The sequence below is a fragment of the Trachinotus anak genome, unplaced genomic scaffold, assembly GCF_046630095.1.
Source record: "Trachinotus anak isolate AG129_WGS33_773 ecotype Australia unplaced genomic scaffold, CSIRO_AGI_Tana_v1 ptg000032l, whole genome shotgun sequence".
NCBI lineage: Eukaryota > Metazoa > Chordata > Actinopteri > Carangiformes > Carangidae > Trachinotus > Trachinotus anak.
The window spans coordinates 14,235,551-14,259,304 of record NW_027273883.1 but is presented as its reverse complement, the minus strand read 5'-3'; the positions used below and the strand labels follow the sequence as shown (position 1 = coordinate 14,259,304).

At 44.0% G+C, this 23,754-nt stretch overlaps 1 protein-coding gene across 1 annotated transcript in view; it reads right to left on the bottom strand.

Annotated features, from left to right (window-relative positions):
• Window positions 1-22,820, bottom strand: part of itga8 (integrin, alpha 8) — a 37,669-nt gene extending 14,849 nt beyond the window's left edge. The window contains exons 1-15 of the mRNA XM_071470048.1: window positions 22,408-22,820; window positions 21,977-22,107; window positions 19,011-19,111; window positions 18,758-18,881; window positions 17,283-17,344; window positions 16,743-16,788; window positions 14,587-14,712; window positions 14,370-14,414; window positions 12,905-12,948; window positions 11,307-11,363; window positions 11,030-11,082; window positions 10,736-10,941; window positions 8,286-8,483; window positions 3,873-3,918; window positions 3,606-3,713 (exon numbers count right to left, since the gene is read on the bottom strand). Of these exons, the coding sequence (XP_071326149.1) occupies window positions 3,606-3,713; window positions 3,873-3,918; window positions 8,286-8,483; window positions 10,736-10,941; window positions 11,030-11,082; window positions 11,307-11,363; window positions 12,905-12,948; window positions 14,370-14,414; window positions 14,587-14,712; window positions 16,743-16,788; window positions 17,283-17,344; window positions 18,758-18,881; window positions 19,011-19,111; window positions 21,977-22,107; window positions 22,408-22,601 (1,541 nt within the window). The 5' untranslated portion in view covers window positions 22,602-22,820. The remainder of the gene's footprint in view (window positions 1-3,605; window positions 3,714-3,872; window positions 3,919-8,285; window positions 8,484-10,735; window positions 10,942-11,029; window positions 11,083-11,306; window positions 11,364-12,904; window positions 12,949-14,369; window positions 14,415-14,586; window positions 14,713-16,742; window positions 16,789-17,282; window positions 17,345-18,757; window positions 18,882-19,010; window positions 19,112-21,976; window positions 22,108-22,407) is intronic.
• Between the last annotated feature and the right edge of the window lie 934 nt (window positions 22,821-23,754).

Sequence of the window (23,754 nt, the reverse complement as noted above, 5' to 3'; positions counted from 1 at the left end):
CAATTACATTTTTACAATTACATCACAATTACATAGACTTTTGTAGCTTTATTTGAAAACATACTTGACCAAACTCTTCCTTCATCTGTATGCATGATAAAATCACAAAAAACAGTGTATATATAATACACTAACCCTAATTAAATAAATAAGCAAGGCATTTCTTCCTCCCTGTACTCCAGGGGGCAGTGGGAAATACCACTTAGGGCCCAATGAGCCCCTTCGTCAGACAGACATAGGGGACTGGAAAACATTTCTGCATTTCCTCTATTTATGTGTGTATGTATATGTGTGTGTGTGTGTGTGTGTGTGTGTGTGTGTGTGTGTTTTCACCTCTTTAATCAAGAACAGGAAAGTGACTCCCACACAGGGAGCCCTGCGCTGTTAATAACCACTAATCTGAGGAAGCTACAGATGTAACGCTCCTGCATCTACACTGAAGACTCAGTAATACAGTATGAGGCAAAGAGATAAATGACTTCATGTGATTATTGTTTGTTTGGTTTTGGTTCGCAAACCCTAACAACTTGATCGCAGATGTTGTGGATGCCTGTGTGTTTGCTAATAATTAGGATCCCCATTAGATGACACAATAATGATGAGCTAGTTTTCCTGCGTCAAACTGTGTGTGCTACAGATGTGAGTTCATGTGTGTGTGATAAAATACAGGTTTCTATTTTAAAAATTGTTCCCCTAAGCCATTTTGACCTTTCCAGGTGGTTTCATGTGTGTTTAATAAGTGTTGCATGGAAGCATGTGTGTGCGTTTTGTGTATTTGAGGCGGTGTGACTCTAATAAGCAGTGTGTGTCAAACTCAAGTGTATGTGGCACGGAAATTACCCTTATTCTACTGACAACAGCTCGGGCTCTTGGTTGGTCATTACTCTGTGTAATTTTCCCCAAAATGCATCTGTGGTCCACCACCCTACACACTTTTAGCCGGCCCACCCTGCTAACATGTACACATAAATCCCTTCCCTCACTACACAGGGTCTGCTTAATGAGTAAGAACTTTCAATTTGAGACCGGTCATTAGCTGTCCCTCCTTTTCCACCTCTCCTTCAATCCAGTCAAAGTAAAGCATCTGAGAAAATAATTACCCAGTAGTTAAAAATCCAAGAGGGTTGTTTAAACCTGCAATAATTATTTTTTGTCCGCTTGGTGGCAGTAGGAACAGGTTGGAAAATGTGGTGAACACGTTGAACAAGTCTGATATTTACTCTCTTTTAGCTCTGTTTTTGGTCCCTACCGACTCCTGAGGGAAATATCTGAATCTTTAGCTGCTAAATGCTCCACTATGTCCACCAGCTACCTGCTACGTCCATCTGTTTGCCAGTGCTGGGCAGCACCAAAGCAGCAAAGTTGCAAATCTGAAAACCAAAACATCCAGCTGAGAGAAAAGCTCTATAGCGCTGAGAAGAACTGTGATACTACTGTGATCCACTGTTAATATAAACACAAGGTTTTTATTGCCACTTTAACAACACTTGCTGCTGTTCTGAAGTTATTTCCAGAATTCTCAAAAACAGAATAACAATATTCTGTCTGTCCACTCCACACTAAAAAAGATTATTAACCCATTTCTCAATGTGCGACTGTTTTTTGTGATTCATGTAGCCAGAAATCTCGTTTCTCCCTTTGTAAAACATGAGGAAGATATTAACACATTAATTTGTCTCTGAATATAAAATATTGGAAAGAAATATAACTAAGTAAAAGGAAGCACAACGCCACCATCTGCATTAAAGGCTGAAAATACCTTAAAAATACTTAACATGAAAAAAACTCTGCATTAGACAAAACATTTTTTAACCAGATGTTTAAAGGGATACCTCTGAGGTAATTTTTTTTCAGAAAATCAGTTGTTTAACCCTGAAAGTCAAATGTAATGGGAGAGGCACAAACTGGGGCTACCTCCCATCATGCATCTCTCCAGCTCTCGCTGCAGGGGAAACAACTGAAATGTCAGAAAATCTTTACCCCTCTGAAGCACAAGAGCCTCAGACATCCCTTCAATTCGCTGTTTGACTCTGTGTGTGTGTGTGTGTGTGTGTGTGTGTGTGTGTGGGCGTGTGTGTCTGTGGGTGTGTGTGTCCTGAGTCCGATCTGATTCCATACCTCCAACCGAAACTTTATGGCGGTTTATTTAAATAAGCTGAGTTTTGTTTTGACAGAATTCCGCAGTTTAGTGCTCTCTGTCAATTCGATCTAAACCCTATTCCCTCTTCACTCACTGCCAACACTCACACACTTCTACGCACACACACATACACTATGATGGCAACTGGCCGAGCACACGTCTTCCATCCAAACAGGCCTACAGCGGTTCCAGCCCCAATAAGTTAGAACCAACAATAGACTGTGGCGAACCAGTGGGAGCCTTTAGACTTGTTCCCCTCAACTAAACTCACCCCCAGACTGCTCAAAGCCAGACTGCTACCCACAGGGACAATAATATAATCAAAACAGAATTATGCAGTTTCAAATTAATTGCAGAGTCCTATAAATGTGAATTACCAGGTTTTGTGAGCATTCTTTTTCGATGTGCTTCTAAATCATTTCACTAGACACACAGACAAATGGACCTTGGCCGATGGCAGACGTCCAGAGCACGGGGGTGAAATATTTGTCATATCTGTCAGTGTGTGTGAGTCGTGAAAGTCTATACTTTATACTGCACACCAATTTATGATACAGTATACAGTAAGCCGAAAGATTTCTGTTACAGATCTGGGTTTCAGTGCAGCAGTGGGGCTCATTAGTCTCAGGTTTGTTTAAGACTTTGATCCCTTTAGGTTTAATTCACCTGTGGACACACACACACACACACACACACACACACACACACACACACACTCACACATACACACACATACGGAGTGTTAACACTGGGGAAGTGGCTAAATCAAGTATACGCTTCAGTATAAGCCTGATTTTGAGCGTGGTATTGATGGACGTTCTTGTCCCACAATGAGATGCCAAATGGAAGTGACGGTGCTACACACAGCTGGAAAAAATTACAACAAATAGTGGACTGTGGTAAAGATCTTGAGAAAACATTTCAGTATGAAGTGTGAAAACATTTTGCTTGTTTAACTGAGAGTGGTGCTCTAAAATCAGCGATCATCAGCTGGTTATTGTTTTATATCATGAAGAACATTCATTTCTTGTGCACTAACTGGAAAAACATCATGACACTATAAAGATGTTTGTGTGTGTGTGTATATATAAGTCACATGCTACCAACAGACAATACCCCGTTAAGATACATAAATAAAAAAGCAGTTTCCCAATCAAATCTAAGATAAGGTAAAATTTAGAAAGATTTCCCAAAATATCCTTTAAAACTGACTTAAATTTATAGACATTTATTCTGTACATTGTTTAAAGCTTTTTGCAGTTCTGTTGTGGGGAGCCAATGGGTCATTGTGAGAACACCAGGCCATGTTGATCGTGGTTTGCACACATACAGATAAGGAGGAACCAGTCGGTTTATATGTAAAAGTTATCCATTGGGAATATCTGGTAGATATAGAACACTATATATATTATCAATATGTAGTATTGAATTGGGGTAAGAGACTAGCTCAGCTTGCTCTTCTTACCAGGTAACCATGATGTCTGTCTGAGGCAGGTGACACTGTCGGTCATCAGGGTTCAGGATTCTGGGAGTCAGGGTCATTGCAGCTTCCACAGACACTACAGCTTGAGATCTACACACACACACACACACACACACACACACACACACACACACAAGGCAGATGTATAACGGTGATAAGACAGTATTTTGGAATCTTTGGAATTTCAGGAAAACAAGTCCCTACTTTGAGAAGCATTTCAAAAAGACAGAACACCTTGTTCATTCTTACCTGTACACAGAGACCTCGCCTGCACCGAACGCCCCCACAATCAGATCTGTGAAGAGAGGGGGAGACATAGACGGAGGGAGGGAGAGAGAGTGAGGGGAGAGACGGGAAATGGAGAGCTTCAAAGAAAGCCACAGATGGGACTGATTTCAAGGTCTCCAGCAATCTCCATCAAACACAGACTTCTCACATTTAATACACTCACACACACACACACACACACACACACACTCATATAGCATGTGGTATAGCATTGACATTCTGATATCACCATGCTTTTCCTTTTATTTCCTTTCACACATGACATGGTTCAGACTAACTTCATAAACAGAAAATGCATTATAGTGTGTGTGTGTGTGTGTTTATTGTGAGACAGGGACCCCATGTTGCATTCCATTGCCATTAGAAATTTCATGTTGCTCCAATCACATTTCGCTAAACAACAATTCCCACCAGCCTGCATAGCAACAGCGGGCTCCTAATTGTAAGCAGCAACAGATCTCATCTATACGTGATTTTTATTTGTTTTCATGGCTTTTGTGATGAACACACACTTTAATTGGCTCTCGGCTCTTAAAATAGAGCCGGTATTTAATGGCTGTGGTCAGGGGACACATACCAATGAAATCCACACACCCTGACACAGACACATCCATGCACACACACAAGGGCTGATTAAAACAATGTGAAACTGAAGAGAGGGACTTAATGGAGGAAAGCTGCAATTGCCAAACTAAACTAAGCTGAGTGATCCTGAAAAGACAGAATAACCTCAGGCTGCTCACTGAGAGGCAACTGGGGCTGCAGCCAATTAATACTTTCATTATCAATTAATCTGTTGCATACATCATTAATTGTTTAGCCTTGAAAATGATAGAACACAGTGAAAATTACCATTACAAATTCCCAGACTCCAAAATTTAGAATTTATTTTGTTCACAATCACACAGATACTCACATTAGAGTAGAAGAAGCCAGTCAATTCATTGCTTAATCAACTGATCAATTTTGCACTACAGGCTGCTATCAGTGGGAAGTGCTGTGGTAACCTGCTATGGGCTGAGCTGGTGGAAGTGCACTCTTGTGGACTTTGCTTGTCATTTGCTGTGACTTTCCTCTCCTGCGTATTAAGAAGAAAGGGACTAATTGAATCTGAGAGAGGCACATCTGTTTCTGCCTTTGGCTGCAGTCACTGAGTCCCCCTGAAACCACAACATTAAACATTTAGACCCCGGTCCCTCTTCCCCAGGGGTGTGCTATGTCGCTGTGTGAGTGTGTGTGGTTCTGTGTCTACGTGCTGTATTGAAAAGCCTGTGACGAGGAAGGACCCCAAGATGTGGGTTTTGTGGGGCAGTTGGAGAGGTACGGTAAAGGGGGGAAAAGAAGCACATGTGGAGGAGGAGGAGGTTGGGAAATGATAGAGAGAAAAAGGAGGGTAAAGGATCATGCATTGGCCTTTAAACCGCAATCTGTGAAAGCCATCAGGAGCAAGGTGTATTTTCAGCAGAGAGAAAGAGAAAGAGAGAGAGAGAGAGAGACAGAGAGGGACTGCCTCACTCCCAGTACAAATTCCTCTGTTCATCACGCTGTTGGAGTTGTGTAACCTGGAAATGTAACTCCACTACTGCCACAAGCATGTATATGTGTGTTCATACAGTGGTTGTCTCTGCTCCTTATCCTGACTCCTGTGTTTGCTCTCAAAACCACTGCATGACACGAGGCTGATTTGAGGATAGGGCACCTTTGGGGTTAAACGTGTGTGAGAGTGTGAGTGTGCGCATGGCTGCACCGGGGGCTAAATCAAATAACGGCCCACTTTCCTTTCCATGTCAATCCCATTTCCTTACACACAGGAAAGCTTGCCTGCCACTGTTGATTTGAGGTTAGAGTGTGTGTGCACAGAGACACACTCAACCGTACCCACACACAAATGGGCTGACAAACCAGCGCATACACTCTACTCTCTGATGGCAGGTCTAGGTGCAGGAATAGTCTCGGTAACTAAGCTGCTTTAGCTGATGGTGTCTGTCCTGGGCTGTGAAAACACAACCTCCACCCAGAGTTTAGACAGACTGTCAAGCTGTCACTGGCTGCCAGCCATGACTGCCTGTTTGGCTGCAGGGAACAGGTTTTAATGATGAAATGCCAAAGGTCAATGGCACTCAGTGGAAAAGGAGGTGACTTCCGGAGGGAAAGGGAGCATTTCTTAATTCTTGGATGCGGGATGTGTGGGGGATTTCAAGGATATTCCCAAATATCTTGCCAGCTATTATACATATTTTCGATACCTCACCCAAACTTTTGTAATGAAAAGTATATATCTCCCACTGCAGAGACAGGGACAGAGGGGGGTAGGCTGTTCCAAACTGTGTAGGATTTACTTAAGCTTGCTTAATATGGAAGGTTTGTTTAAAGATACACTTGGGGTGTATAAATCTAGTGATGAGGGAACAAGACACCTTGCCCTTCTTTTTCTTACTTTTTTGTTTTTAAGCCAAAAAAAGGACAGAGTTCATCCAGAAGGAGCTGAGAATGTGGCTATAGAGCCCAGTACAATACATTTTACACCTACTTATCAACCAACTGACCAAACCAGTGACCCCCCACACAACACATCTCCACTATCACTGACCCTGACACGTCTCGGTGTCTGTAACTCTCTCAGCAAGCTGGTGTGATTGACAGGTAAAACATTATTAGTTTTTGACCTTTGACCCCTTGGCTGAACCTGAAATGCACCCTGAGGCAATCTGACCCCCGTCCACTGCATCAGTGAAGACACTGAACCAATCATTCTTCTGTGTCATGCTCACATGCCCCAAAGATGCCTGGTTAATTGAACTTAATGAAACTGAATTCTGAGGGTGGCTGTCATTTTTGCTCCTGTACCACCTCGCTTCTCATCTTTTGTGATCTCTGCCTTTCATTTGGTTCCCTGGTGTGGGCTACCAAATAATAAGACAAAGATATGAAGTCCATTATAGCTAAAAGTGGAGCCTAATGACCATCCTTCCCTCTCTCACTGTTCCTGCAGTAGACTAATGACATTTAAGGTTGATGGGAGCATAAAGCAGCTCGAGCAGGCCTCCCAGACGCCTGTGCAGTCCTCTCATAACGCTGATCAAACATCGCTGACTCCTTTGAACAGTGTGACTTTACTACCCCGCTAACGACACACCATGTGTGTGTGTGCCTCACTTCCGTCAGCCGGCTCTCTAATGACAGACGACACAAGCACTGCACATTTGTGTGAGTGTGTTTATACGGTGTGTGTGTGTGTGTGTTGGCTGAAAGCTTTGCCACCCATGAGTTTCTACTTCATTTCTTCCTCCCAAAGGGCCCCCACCAGCCTAAGTTTCAACCTGTGACCCTGTGTGTATTTACTGTACAGCGTTTTTAATTCAGGATCTTTGATTTGCAGCGGGTCTGCACAGGGTCTAGCTTTGACCTGGAGCCTGGCACACGCTCAACAAACACTCTCTGGCTGCCAGTGAAACTGATCACAAGCTGCACATGTGAACTTGTGTGTTCATGTGTGTGTATTTCCCTGGACATCCTGTTTGTGGAATGAAGAAATCTGTTATTATAGTGAAATGAAAAGGAAAAGGAGTAAAGGGAGTGGGGGAGAAAAAAAAAAGAAAAAGGTAAAACCAAACAAATTCTCTTTTTCAGTCTAATCTGTGGAAGCACAAAGTCAGAGTAATGTTGAGAACAGAATGGCTCCAAATTAGGGAGAAAATAAGGTAGTAAAACAGCGGTTTTACAGACCTGCTTTGTTTCAAATGACCCTTTTTTTCTGAACTAAAAACTCGTGTATATAAACAGCTTCCCACTCATAAAAAAAATCCTCTCCTTCTCAAGTCTCTTATGATTGTAGTAAGGTTTCTAATAATGTTTTGTAAAGTCAGAAGGTGGAGGTTCCTGGTAAAGTAAGTAGGTGGCACATAAAGTCGGCAATTTTTGCATGTAATTTGATAGAATGAGGCTTTGTCTGCTCACAGTTTTAAGGGCATGGGCCACGGCTGGACTGTCTGGCAGACTGAACATGCGGATAATGTATTATTATACTTTTCCCTCAATCTTATGTTTTCTCTCATTCTTGAGCATTGAAAATCCCCAAAGAATGGATGCGGCAGCAGCTCATTGGCACTCATCCCTTTACCCCCTTCTTCTGACTGATGACTTTACCAGAGAAGAGGAGGAAAGCAATATGGGAGAACACGGGGATGGTAGTGGAGGAGTACAATGTGGGGAGCAATGAAATGTGGAGGTCAAGAATGAAGGGAAGGGAGGCTGTAATGAGAGGAGCTGGAGGGAAAGTGGAGAAGCAAAGGAATTCAACTCTGAGAAAGAATTTTGATTATAACACAGGGAGTCGAGTAGAGAGGGATTGACTTGTTGAGTGTGAGTATTTACCAGGATACTGATTGTTGTCCAGGTCTTGGCCTCCTCTTACAGTGAATCCAAATCCAGGCAAGCTGCCACCAGAGGACCAGGCTGCTCTCAGCTCTTGGCTCAGCATCAGGCCTTGCGTGGATACGTCTCTGTTACCGTTAAATATCAATACTCTGCCTCCACGCTCCTCGCCCCCGAAAGGACAGCCCACTGCCACGTCTAAGGGATGACACACACACAAACACACACATACACACACACGCATGTTTTAGACATCAGCAGGGTTAAGGCCCCTCTGAGACAAAGGCAGAGGAACATACAGGTAGAAGGAAAAGAGCTTGACCTTCCTTTACCTGCACTGTGGGACCATATCAGCATGGCCATTAACCTCTTTTTTTAAATTCCAATTTATTACACTCATCTTTTTTTATCTCGCCTCTTATTCTCTTTCTTTTGTATTCTGTCTGGGCACTGTTTTGGTTCTGGTTACTTTGTGTTGGGCAAACCTTTGTTAAATCTCAGCCTGTATTAGGAGGTGGCACAAGGTTAGAAAGTGGGCTAAGAGGTTAGCATGTTTGGGGCTTGAAGGAACAGTTCCACATCCACATTGGATGGAGCAGCTCTCACATCTAGAAGCCTACTAGCAGATTTGAGTATTTATCCATTAACCTCTTAACGTCCATGCATTGCATTGTCCTGCATTAAAGTACCCCTTAGTACTGTAACTGTCCAAACACCTCTAGACATCCTGTTTGTCTCCAGACCCCCACTCTCTCAGTCTAAACAACTAGTTCCACATGAAGTAGATTGTGGGGTAGAGAGGATAAATGCAACCATGTGTGTATGCAAGTGTATATATGAGGCTGTGTGTGCGCATCTGTGTCTGCGCGTCTGTATGTCTATGAGTGGGTATGTATACATAACTGAATAGCCGCGTAAAAAAGCTTACTTAAAAAAAAATAAAAGCCTTCACTTCAAATAATGTGAAAGTCACTCACAGACATTGCTCATGAACCAGACATCCACAGCAAAACAGCCTGTTGAACACCCACTGTGATTACTGCCACCAAAGCTATAGGAGATTGTTACTCACCGCCGACACTCTGTGAGTGATGCTGACAGAAAAACAGTGTTGCTTCATAAAAGCTAAAAACAAAAGAGCCACATGCCAAATTAAGTCAGCTAAATCATAAAGTTTCGACAGCTGACGCTCAAGAGAGCCGTGAAAATGAGAGGAGATGGGTATGGTTCTGCTTTTAAAAAGAATTTTGGAAACTAAGTGATGAGCTCTCTGCTATGGGAGGATGAAAAGACTCCATATCATCACAGAGAAAAAAGGGATCTGTCAGTAATTATACACAGACACACAAAAGGGCACAGGTATACTTGAAGACATAAGTTTGACATCAGCAAGAAGAAGCTGCTGAAAACACTGTTCCCAGTGTTTCCGTGGTCCCTCTATAACGTAATGCAGATGAATGAAATCATGCACAGACATGGACGTGTACTCATTAGATTAACTCTCAACAAGTCTTCTCTCTGCACGTCACTGCAGCTGGCAGAGAGACTCCCTCTCCTCTCAGGCCACATCACCACCCCTCAGAGACAGTCACATCCTGAAAGACAGCCGCTGTGATTTATGTCTCTGGCCAAAGAAAGCTTCAGTATTGATCCAAAGGTTATTGATCTGATGGTTAAAGGGTCTAAAGGGGTGGGCCACACATTAACACATGCTGTCCATGAATAAATAAAACATAAATCAGTGGGAATGATGTGCATCAAGTCATTCATTTTTAAAGCTGCAGTCCACAGGCCTTATCTTCAAGGGGCATTTGAGCTGCAGGCTGCATGGTTTGTGTGTATTTGCAAGTGTGTGTGTGTGTCTTTATCCAATCAATGTGAGGATAAAACAAACACATAGAAGAGGAATGAACTCTGGGCAGCAGGACAGAAACTCCCATATGATTTTATCTCAGGGCACATCTGGTGAGTTAAAAATAACTCCAACACACACACTTACACACACATGGCCTTAACCCCGATCATCACAGGGGGAAAAAAGTTCACTCAGACAACTTTTCATCACCACACTTCCTGATTGGCTGAAGAGCTTTACAGTTTCTCAAGCAGCTGTATCTGATAGGATTTCCTCAGTCAGAGACAAAACAGTCCAAGAGGCACAGGAAACACCAAAAAAGATTTGTCAGTCACCGTGTTTACCTGAAAACATCAGTCACATGTGGGCAGGCAAGTGCAAGGGAAAACTGAGACACTGATTCATGCACTGAGACACAAAATTTATCGCAGGATTTTGTTAAATTTACTCATCTCCATTTCTGTCTCCTTCTCTCTCCGTCTTTGCTGTCTCTCTCATCTTACTTTTTTTTTTTACTCAGATTAATTTTATCAGGGTAAATTTCCTTTATAGCTTTTTATTTCTTTCCTCTCTCCATGTTTCATCCTCAGCATACCATTGTATCCGTCCTGGTTGACGTCTCCCAGGGGGGCTATAGCTGTGCCAAAGCGTCCGAAGGTGTGTGTGCCGGTGAGGGCGACCGGTTTGGAGAAAGTGAGCGGGGCCATCTGCAGGTACAGGTAAACCCTCCCCACCTCCCTGGGTTTGCTCTCCATCTCTCTCTCCATGTAGAGTGGTGCTCCGACCAGCACATCGTCCATCCTGGGGACGCAAGGTGCAGTTTCGATGCTCAGAGAAAGAAAGAGTGGGAGTGTATGTGCCTGGACAGACAAGGTGGTTTTCTACTCACCCATCACTGTTCAGGTCAGTGACAGCCACCGAGTAGCCAAAATAGGAGGCCATCTGAGGGTCAGACAAGGAACAAGCAACATGAGCATTTTCACACATAAACCTAATGCTGTTACATGATTTTCATCTAATTCCATTGTCATCCATCTCCATTCAAATTGAATTGTTCAGAATAGTAGAAAATCCATAGCACAAAGTGCCCATGGTGCAGTAATTTCTCCGAAGCCCTGCAATATGGCAGACTGTAACTGTGATGTGTTGTGTGTATCTGCTCCCACCTGTTCCCCTGTGAAGTTCTGGATGAAGGTCAGATTGGTGGAGTTGATCATTGCCACCTAAAACAAGCAGAGGGACTGTCAGATACAGTTTGACACAAGCACCCGCCTTGTGTCCTTGTAGCACACATGGAATAGACATGGCCAAGCAGTCTGACAAACAGGCGCATGAAGAATGCAGGAAAAAACCGCATTAAAAAAAGGCTTTTTATTCAACTGAAACCCCTTTCTTCTCCCCACCCTCCCCCACCACCATCCTTTTTGTGCCTTTACCATTTTCCCCTCATCTTTCTCTCCTTCCCCCCATCCTAACCCTGGTTGTGGGGAAAGACGGAGGGGGAAGGCTGAGAATTCCTTCATAAGACCTAAAATAACAACCACATGGAGACAGCCGGGGGCGACACATACACACACGTGCGCACACAAATGCAGAAGGACACACATTGACCCAATCACAGATATCTCAAAGACATACTAAACGGGGATAGACTTATGAACACAGACAGATGAGGATGTGTAAACACAAATATTGAATCACTTGCTTGGACGTCAACTTCCCTGTGTTTCTCTGAGTTGTCAGATTGGTCACAGAGGAAATCTGATCAGTTGCTCCGGTGCCAGGCCGCTAACATGCCCTACCTGCATCCCTTATAACACCCCTCCTGCTGTGAGCTCTCTGTGACACTCACAGTGCACTTTATGTACAGGAAGAAGCATTACTGCACCTCCTACAATGTCCAGACATGAAACACACACTGTTGCAATGTGTGTGTGCAGTGTGGTGAGTCCTGCGGTTGCACTGCAGGTCAGGGTTAAGGGTCGTGAGTGTGTGGAGAAGGGTTAGTGGGGTTAGGTGGGGTCACCTCCCTCCACATGCAGCGGAAGCTGTGTGTCATTAGGGAGGACTGACACAGTCAGCCCTGGGGACACGTTCCCATAAGACAACTCAGGACACACAGCAGTATATGCATAGAAGCACATACAGCATTTGTGAAGCTATGTAGATACATATATTCACATGTTCCGAACCTCACAGGCTGTCATGCCATGAAAGACTGACCTCAGATGAATCTAAGGAACTTTATCGTGTGCATGTATGTCTGCACAGAAAAGCCTCTCCTAAACCTCCACCTGCACCACACAGTATGTAGACATTTACACACAAACCTTGACAAGACACCAGCTTTACATATATACAACAGACAACATACAGAAAAACCAACATAAAGTGTCATGACAAGATGCTCAGCTGCCCCCAGCCTCCAGGACAGCTTCAGCACTTCTTGCCATAGAGTGTCAGAGTCTCTGTAACTCTGTTAGAGGCATCAATAATATTCTTTCAAAAGAAATTCCCCCTAACTGCGTTTTGATGATCATCACATTGGTCCAAAGTCTCCCACAGGCTGGGTCTGAGATCTGATGATTGTGAAGGCGATAGCATATGATTCCCCTACTCATCAAATCATTCATTGAACATTTGTGCATTTGTATTTGTTGTGTTTTAATTTGTATTAACATTGTTTTTTCTGAATGATCCAACACATTTTTCTGGCACCAGAATCTGTCCCGTGTGCCTTTTCATAAATCTGTCAAATACTCACATATCCAAAGTTCTGTGCTCCTCTTGGGACTCCAGCTATCAGCTCTGGGAAACATAAAAACAAAGAATGACTTAAGTTAGTGCATGTGTGTGAGAAAGACTTACAGAGAAAGAAAGGGCTCGACAGAGGTTTGACAAAAGCCTAAACACTTGCACCCCCTACCCAGCCCACCCTGTCAGAACAGCAGTGTAGCTGAAAACACACTGAGTCACTGAGTGCTCAGGCTCTACTTGTGTATTGATTGATGAGTGTGGTGCTGCAGACTTATAGGGGCGATCTGAGGGTCCCACCCAGAGAGAGAAGACAGAGCCCCCCCCCCTTCCTGCCCTCCAGCTCAAGCCAACAGGCTCGACCACGAGCTTATAAACCAGTAATTCCCAGCTCCATCTTCACTCAGAGGTCCCAGTTACGACCAGTTCTCTGGTCTGAGGAGGGTTTGGGGAACAAGACCACAACAAGTTCCGTACCACAACACAACACAACACATCAACAGGCATGTGTAACCTCTTAAGGCTCACTTTAAGACTCCCTGACATGTGTTGTGCCGGAGGGGGTTCAGGGCCTTTGCGGGGTTGGTATGAGGGTATGTAAACGTTACATTGTCCCGTAAAGGTCCCACTAAATGGTGATTAGCGAAGAGGCTCTGATAGACAGGAAATTATGAATGGGAAGCTGAAGTGGCACAAGGGGAGGAGGCTCTCATGCTTATGACAGAGCAGCAGAAATAAGTGTGTGATGACGTTGTGTGAAGAAGAAGCTAAATGATGCGGCAGGACTGTGGTTGATTTTGTTTTCTGTGCTTTTTCTTGAAATTGCTTTGTGAGTGACATGTAGTTCTGACAAACTGATGGCGTGGCAATGAACTTCGGCAGCACCTGAAGCTTGCTGCATGAGTGAGTATGTAAGTAAAACACAGAAAAAAAGAATTATTTTCTAGTAATCTTTTGACCTTAAAAGTACATACTTGAAAAAGGTCAACAAAGATGAACCCAAAGGCATTCTTTCCCGTCTGTAATCTCCTTTTTTTAATAAAACAATGCTATTTGGCCTGCCTGTCTCTTTCCACCTAATATTTCAGGTCCAGAAGAAATTTTGGACATGCTCTAGACCTGAAGAGGTTTGTGGAGTCTGCCACTAATCATTCTAATCAGTTAAAATGGAGGTCAGGAAATCCCTTTATCAGTGGTTCCTGAAGTCCTGTCCCTTCGGGGTCGTGACCCAGACGTACAGAGACAGTTCTCATTACTACTTCTGAGTCCAGACCCAGACATTGTCACCCAGCTGTCCACTCCCTATCGCTCACCCTATCACATCCTGCACAGTGTTCCCAGCCTTGCAGCGAACAGAGAGAAACTGCAAACATGCAGTGTTTCAGACAGGGATGCAGGGTGGCTGCTGATGTTGTTAGTGAGGGATTCCTTAGCTGCTGCTTGTGGTTAGTTGTAATGAATTGCTGGTTTCTCACCTTGTTCAGAGTCTCCTGTAAACTCTCCCACTGCCACAGAGTAACCTAGAGAGGGAGAGAAACCAGTTGCACACGACGACATATGGGTGAAATTAATTCAGACGGTCTGCGTGCACCGCATGTGTTACATCATGGTTATTTAGTTATGATCATTTTTTAAGTTAAGGCGCATGGGTTTATGTGTGTGTGCATTTGTGTGTTTGTAAAAACATGTTACCAAGGTAGCTGTCGTCGTGTGTGTCTTCAGCGGCTCTAGTGTGTTTCTCTCCTGGAACCTTTCTCAGGATTGCCTTCAAAGAGTAGCCGTTCAGTATCTCAGCTATCCCTGCTGTCATCACTTGACCTGCACACACATACACACACACACACACACACACGGACAGATAGAGAAAAACAAACACCAAGAGTGAGCAAGTCACATCTGCTCATGGACAGCGGTTTCAGCTTAGACCCCATGAAGGGAGCACTGCTGCCCTCTGCTTTAGAAACCTGCTGGAGCTGGACCGCCCGCTCCACATGAAAGATGCGAACAGCTAACGACACACTGGAGTGTTCCCGGAGGAAAACTAAAACACATCGCTGGCAGAGGAATAGCTGGAAAAATACTCCAATGTTCCTTTAAAAACTCAAGAAAAGGCCTGTCCTCTCTCCACAGCGTGGATTCTGAATTATAGGTGTCCACACACAAACAACACCCTTCCTTTGCTGTTGAACAAGAGGTCAAACAAACAAATGATTTTATCTACAGCCGCTCTCAACCTTCCATAAATCCTCCTTAATGGGTGTGTGCGTGTGTGTGCTGACGTTGGGAAAACGTGCCCTCTTAACCCTCCCTCCAGCTCCTCTTCCACCTCCTCCCTCTCTTCCTCCATCACACTGAGCTATGGGTTTATCTCCAAGCATAACATATCACTATATCAACTCATTATTAAAACCTTGTCTGATTAATGAGACACCATGTTACAAACTGTTAACGCCGAGGTATAAGTCACTGCTGCTAATTTGAAGTGTCCTTTACACGCAGAGATAACAAGATAGTATAAGAAAAAGGCTTTTTTATGATAACTCAGGCCGAAGGCTGAAGATAATCGTTGTATATTAGAGGCCATAAAATCCAGACTGAGTGCTTTTATAAACATTCAGAGGAAGTGTTTTAACTGGATGCAGCCAGCATTGCCACGCTGAGGGCACAGAGAGGGAGCAGTCCATTAGGCTGTCTGTGATGCCTGTCTAGTGCGGTCTTGTATGCTGGAACATTAATTTTTAACCATGTGGCAACAACTCCAATGCCAAACAATAAAAAAAAATAAAATAAAAATCTCTGTAACAGCTCTGAAACAACCATCAATGAGCCACTGTCTTCTTTTGTCTGTGAAAACATAAATTCTCTTGCTCCATTTTTCCACTCTGAAGAAATGAAGTGCTGTGGGGTGACAGATCAGGGGTCACAGAGAAAAGAGAGTGGGGGAGTGAGAGTGTGCAACTGATCAGTAATTGCTCTTTAAAAAACGGCCGCAGAAGTGAGTGAAGAGGAAAGGAAGGGAATAGAGAAGGACACATACACTCTCTCACACACCTGGAGTTGGGGGAGTAGCGCTACACTTGAACAGCTGAACTCCGACACACTCTAGCTGTGTCCACACCTATTAAGACACTTCATCCCTCTGCCTGGACTAGCTGACCTCAGCACTGCTTTTATCAAGCCCGAGATCCATCTTTCCTCTTCTCCCTCTTTCCTCTTCTCCCTCTCTCTAACATACCCCCTCACTTCTCATCTTTCTCCCTCCCTGCTGCAACATGTTTCTATCAACTCCTTAACAATCCTCTATCACTCCTGCAGTCCCCCCCCCACTCTCTTTCTTTATCAGTCTTTAACCCCCCCCACACCCACCCCAACTTTTCTCTGTCCCTCTCAGCCCTGCTGCCTGCCCTTCAGCTTCTTCCTCTCTCCTTGAAGCTTTTCCAAGCCCCTCTGTGCTCTTTCTTGGGGCAGAGGGGCAGTTCCTCCACACTCCATTACCCCTCGATCAGCTCATTACAGAGCCCAAACACCCACTTCCTGTTCCACTGTTACAGACAGAGAGAAGCATGAAGTAAAGGAGCGAGGGAGGGAAAGAGGGAGGAGGAGAACGGCAAAAAAGAGACACGTTTCTTTCCACCTTTGCCTATGTAAGACTGTAATGAAACTGCAAATCTGGCAAGCTTTTCAATGTGTGTGTGTGTGTGTGTGTGTGCTCGTGTTTGTGTGTGTGTGGATTGTCCTGACTGCTAAACTCATCTCCATTCTTTTCTTTCATTTGAACACCATCCCATCTATGAAATCATTGCAAAAGAGAGACTAAACACAGGTTTACGCACTGCTGCTGCAGTTACCTTGCCAGTAAAAGCTTCCAGGTCCTCCTACCACCAGCCGTCCTTCCTGGAATAAATACGATTAGTTAGGGTTAGTCGTATGACATAATTTGGTCACAGAGTTTGTGCACGTGAGTGCGCTGGTGCTTGTGGGAGACTAGAGGGGTGTATAATACGTGTAGCTCTGTGTGTGTGTGTGTGTGTGTGTGTGTGTGAGCACATAAGATTCCTGCATCCATGCCTGTTGACGTGCTGTGGAGAATGACAGCTTCCTGTACAGGAGGGTAGAGTTGGACCATGAGACAGAGGTGAGGGTTCACATTGAATATACAGTGAAAGAATGCGTAAGCACGTGTGTTTGTCTATTGTGTTCAGAGGCGGTGGGTCACATCAGGAGTGGAGACCCCTCTAGGGACGAACGTGCGCTCATCTTCCTCATGTCCATAAATCTCTGAGGGGGAGTCTTGTGTTTTCAAGAAGCCTCTCTGCTTGCACTCTGAGTGGGGACAGAGTGGAGGGGGTGTCATGACCATAATATATGATTGTTGTGGCAATATTTACCTTGGTGAAATCCACACTGAAGCCAGCCTGGCAGAACCCCTGTCCCTCTGGGTCTGGATCACCTGAAAACCACACAGTGGACCAGCATCTTAACTGTCATGGCACCAGCTCAGAGAGTTCATCTCATAAAGTAGAACATTAATCTGAGGAAACAATTTAACAACCTCAAAAAAACTGGAGAAAAAAAAAACTATTCCAGTTCACATAAAATGGACTGAGGTGTATTTCTGTTTATATAACTGCATCTATGTGTGCATGATTACACAAAATCTATACGCACATAGTGAATTGTTCTCCATTTCAGAGGCACCCCGAGGTGAAGTTTAATGATGCGTAAACTACACATGTGCATGTATAAACAAAGTGTGAGTTATAGTGGCAGCCTGAGTGGTCATAGATTCAGGTTAAGATGAAGCAAAAAAGCTGCTGGAGACAGAAAAATCTGACTCAGACACATGATAAAGAAATAATCCCCTCACTTTAGACCTGTGCATCATTATTTCCCCCTTGAGAACAATTGAGTTTACAATGTTATTATTCTAGCCTAGATTAGTCAGCACTGACATACACAACAAAATACAGCTCTTTAACAGCCTTTAACCAATTACTGCAGGGAGTGTAAGCATGAATGGGTGTGTATGTGAGGGATTTTTATGGAAACCGGATGATGGAGTGGACGATAAGAGCTGTGTTTGATCTGCTGTTTATGATGTGCCACCTGATAGCCTCCATTTCTCCTTATCATACTGTGCTGCTGCCCCATATCACCCAAGAGTGTGAGAGAGGTTGAAGGAGGAAAGAAAGGAAAGAAATGCAAGGGGGGGGGGGGTGTCCTGTTTACAGAACCGATGACAGAAAGAGGAGGACTGGAGAGAGAAAGAGGAGAACTGTCAGGAGGACACATTATTTTCATGTTGCTGTGGCAACATATAAAACATCAGGCAAGGTAATCCATGGCGGAGGCCAGCTAAAAATCTGTCTTCTCACACTTTAAAGAGTCCATTTATCCAGATAACAAAAATGCACGAATTTTATTTGTGAAAACCATTAAAAATGACTTAAGAACATGATATAAAACTTTTTATTGGGAACATTTCTTCAGCAGGCGGTAGTTTCAATGTAAATCGTTTATAGTGACGTCTGTGTAACACTCTGAATAAGGGGCAATGTTTTTTCTTTTTTTTTTCTTTCTTTTTTTTTTTCCGCTGAATTGGGTGAACCGACCCTTCACACTTGCAGCATAGACATTACTTTTTATAGGCTGTCATAAAAATCAGTGTACTGTATTTAAGCTTGACTGATGGATGATAGAGTATATTAGGACAGGGTCTGTTAAGGCCATATCTTAAAAAAAGGTTGGTTAATTTGTGTTCAGTCTGACAGCAGAGAGAGGAGGAGAAAACAAAGGAAGGGAGGATGGAAAGCAGTAGAAGGGAGATGTAGGCAGCTGGAGACGGTGCTGCAGAGTGACTCACTGGTCCTGCAGGGTGAGTACTCTGCGTAGGCGCTGAAGTTCTGGACGGCCACATAGCAAGTCCCCACAGGTTCCTTCTCCCCATTCAGCTTCACTGTCCGCCAGTGGTAGAGAGGAGCGCAGGCCTAAACAACAAATATAACTCTCATTCCCATTTAAAGAAATACTCACTTAAATGGCAACAAACAAAGTCTTTCCAAGCGTGTATGATGTACATGTGATAATACATGTCAACTGACATCATGTCCACTCACCACCACTTTCCCTTTGTGTGTCCTGAGTGATGCTCCAAACCACTGATGCGATTTAAACTCCACAGGCTCTCTGGTGCCATTTACCTTCATCATTCTGTTATCTGGAGACAGAGACAGAGAGGGAGGAAGTGGCAAAGACATAAAAGAGACATTTCATAACGGTGACAGTAAAAGCTGGTATTGACTGTGGTCATGTGGATCGAGGCCTGTAGCTCTAGGTCCTGTGTGGATGGAAAACATTTGTCCTCAGTGAGCGAGAACAAACACCAACGTCTTAAACACGCCTGTAACAAACATCAAAACACCATTTGCCCCCCAGAAACAGACATTTGTCAGGATGCTGGAAGATTTTTTTCAGTCAAAGCCTTTCCTATAAAATGTAACAACACTTTAGAGACTGCCGCCGGGGCACGCACGCACACACACACGCACGCACACACACACATACACACACACACACACACTCACACACACACTCACACACACACACACACATATATATATAAATAAACAAGCACACACACATACACATGCACACTATGAGCATTTCCCACGCACAATGAAGTGTCAGATTTGGTGTGAGCGTGTCTGTGTGTGTGTGTGTGTGTTCTAGATATTCTACAGCGTTACTAAAGACCAGCTGGGTCTCTTTAGGGCTGTGTAGACCACTCCTCATTAAACACCTTTTAGCACGTGCGCACACACAGATTCAGTGATAAACATACAGGATCACAGTGCATGCATAAAGGCAGGTGTGCAGTACATGTTTAGCCTATTGATGTCATTAGTTTTTGTCTTTATTAGTCATTTTCTTTAATGTTATTACATGACTCCATCTCAGATTAATTTCAGTTTGTATCTATCTGCATTTTCATACAAATGTCTAATGAAAACTCTCTATTAAAATGTATCTTTATCATTAACAGAATGATGAAAGAAGCAGGCTTGTGACCGAAAGGAAAGGTTTCTTTTCAATCTAAGCATCGGTTTGGAAATTGTGGGTGAAGTTAATACATGAGAAATACTGCAATACACAAAATCCAGTTTAGATGCTGTGAGGCTATTAGCAGAGCACTGACTGTACTGTGAGGCGTCCAGATGTGTGGTGCAGGATGATAGTGAACATTACTTGGAATACAATGAACATAATAAATCAACTTTTTTAAAAACCACATTGTGATTTCATACATACATATATGATATTCCAGCAGATTAAAAGGAGATAAATTAGTACAAGTAGAATACAGACTCCAGAGCAGTAGAGTATTCTGCTTTTCCAGGTTTCTTCACTCTAACATGCAATCCATCACTAATCTGTCACACTCTCACCATATCAGCCTCCATCCCAACCCCCACAGCGTGCTGGCATGACTTGAAACATCTGCCTAACGTCACTGAAGCCACGCACACACACACATACACACACACACACACACACACAGGTACACACACATAATCAGGCACATGTGAAGCTGACATATAGATATTAACCAGTACAGTACACACAGATGTTCACCACTTGAGCTGGTATTTTGTACAGCGTGTATGTGTGCCTGTCTCTTAGTGTGTTTATACCTGTAATAAAGGGTCTGCTGTAACTCTACAAATATCCATCATGGCCACTGTCATCAATAACCTTGTGCATACCCACCCAATCTAGAGAATAGATAAACACGTGCACACGTTTACTCCTGTGTTTATTCTTCTATCCTGAAAAACCTGAAATTTACAGCAAAACACTTCACACTAAAACTAACCCCTTTGTCAAAGAGTAACCTATAATTAACTTTAGAGAGAACCAACAAAAGCTTCCTTACTTTGGTGGCTTACCCTCATCTTCATGGAGCCTTTAGTTCAGACAGAGCGTTGAAGTTGTGCTTGCACCAGCTGATCAGCTCTCAGCTGTTTCATTCACAGTTTCATCACAGCTCATTGATACATCAGCTGATCGGCAAGCGGCTGACAAGCAGCATCCAATCATATTCATACATTTGGAGACGGTGGTGTTTACAGCACGATAGTCCTCTGTTGATAGCCTCGTATCAGTGTCACTTGCGGCTGAAGCGTTCTCCTTATACTCTGAATATCTTGATGCAGTTAACTTCTAATGTTAATGTTACAACTTTCCCAGTCATGAGTCTGCCCTCAAAGGTCAGATCTACCTCTTTTTAGTGGTCCTCACAAAGATGATACAAAAACCTCACAAAAAGAGAGAGCGGGATAGACTGATGGAGGACTATGGGGGGAGGGGGGTAAATTTTCAAGATCTAATAAAAAGCAGACCTCACCCAATCCTCCTTTCTTCTAAAAGGGAACTAAATTCCCATGTGCATACAGTTTACCCCCTCCTCTCTCTCTCCCTCTCTCCCTCTCTCTCTCTCTCTCTCCACCTCTCTCTCTTTTGCCTTCTCACTTGTTCTCTCTCTCTACTTCTTCCACAGACACTCAGATGGAAAAAGTGTGCATTAGAGACATCAGGCACACAAACAAAGGCTGATTGGACAGTTAACATTGATGATGATATATTGAAAACTATAATCAAGATGTAGGCTTGCACCAGCGAGCCCGCCAGCCACCTTTTTTTGCTAGATGAAGCTGATGAGACCCATATGTCTTATCTCTCTTTTTCATGCAACAGCACATGTGCCAACTCATATACACACATACCAGACACACAGGTTACGAAACTCTGGGGCCATGAAAACCCGTTAAATTTCATTTATTATGTTTCTGTTATTCTCCAAAATACTCATATGAGAACTCATAAAACAATGACAGTAGTAAGCATGTGTCACGGTATATTGGTTAAGTTATTCCTTTCCATGTTCTGTAACTACACAAATCTTTGAAAACATGGGCCTTGGGAACATAATTGCACCTAGTGGGGCCCCCAGGAGGTCTAACTTTAATTTATTTGGGTCGGTAACATGAGAAAAAAAAATGTTAAAAGCTTTCAGGTAACTCACTGGAATTGTCAAAAGGTATCTGTCTGCAGCTGTCAGGCAGTCCAGGCCAGGGGCAGTAGTAGACAGCTCCAGCCTCCACAATGCCTGGCTGGGAGGTGTTCGCCTTAGGAGCCCCCACCAACACATTGATCCTGATGGGGAAAAAAGAAAAACTAAGGTAGACCTACATTCAGCACATACAGGAGAGCGTATAAGTCTGAGTTTCCGGTCTGTTCCATCATTCTGATTTGTTCTGTGTGCAGCAGTCATCTGATACAGCACAGCTTCATTTATTTTAATTTAGATGAATTACGTTTCACTGAGCTCATGTAATTTCCAGTCTGCTGAGTCTATTGTAAAGCATTCCAGGTAAATTAAAATAAATATACGGATACAGTGGGATTATTTCAGGACCCTGTTGAGACAGCTTCAGTCCTGATGTTGCCACTCACGTGTTGCTGTCGGCGGTGGCTTGGTAGAAGTCCACAGAGTATCCGAAATAACTTCCATCGGGTCCCCTGTAGACCGTAGGATGCTCTGCGTAAAGGTTAAAACTCCAAACTCCATCCAGCGCCGGCAGGAGCACAGACAGCACCCCGAGAATAAACATCCCAGCGGAGGAAACGCAGTCCCGTACACCCTCCATCCAAAAAGAAACCAGCCAGCTGAGCACTATTCCCCCCAAAAATGAGAGGGAACAGGGAGAGAGAGGGAGAGTGACAGAGAGAGAGAGAGAGAGAGAGGGAGGGAGAGGCAGTTCGCTCTGTGCAGGTGAGGCAGCTTTGTCCCGGGTGAGTCCGCCAACTGGATCACTGCGCTCTGCTGCGCTCCCTGCCTCCTGACACCCTGAAACCACAAGGTCTGTCCAGACAGAGCCTCAGCTACAAGACTACACAGCCGCGCCCCCGCCCTCTGCACAAAACTTTACCCCCTACACACACACAAACACACACATTACAAGGCACAAACCACATCTAAGCGCGCTCAGGGGCCTGCGCGTCACCGCTCCTTTTATGGCACAGACTAATTTTCTGTGGTGAATTGGAGGCTTCATCCAGGAACAGTAAATGATAATAGAGGGAGATTTATCACCACCGTCTCAAATCAGTCCACTGGTGTACCACGGGTACGCGCAGAGAGTTGGCGCGCAAACACAAAGATTAGTAGCCTGGTACATTAAACCACCTTATTCTTCTTTACCGGCCAGGGCTGCGTTTCCTTCCGTTGAGAGGAATTACTTGTAATTATGTCAGTAATTATTATGTCGGTTTACAGCAGAAATCTCTTGAGCTGAGGGTTTGGGCAGTTTGGCTCGGGCTCACTGCTTCACTCAACACCAGACGACTTCCCTCCTGAACCTCAGAGGTAACACACTTCACTCTTGCTGAAAATAATATCCTGCTATGAAAAACTGTTTTAAAGAGGTGACACGCCAGAGACAGGCTGGTTTCTGTGCATCCAGCTCCACACACATGAACATGTTCCTCATCAAAAACTCTTTCTCTGTATGTGTTTGGGGGAGAGAGAGGGAGAGAGGTGACTGCTGCAGCCACTTCCATGCGAACCAATCTACAGTTTATCAGCTTGTGGAGTTTGTTTTAATTAAAATAAGCTTTATAGGCACATCCGTGATGAATTAAACTCCACAGCCGGGCTCACAGTGTAGTAAAACTGCAGTGGAGCAGCACTACAGTCAAGTGTGGCACCGGAGTGTGTTTTCTGTCAGTTGACAAGAACCAGGTGAGAATCTGAGGCAAAGAGGTGATGAGAAGGATCCCAACCTTGACCTGCCAGATGGA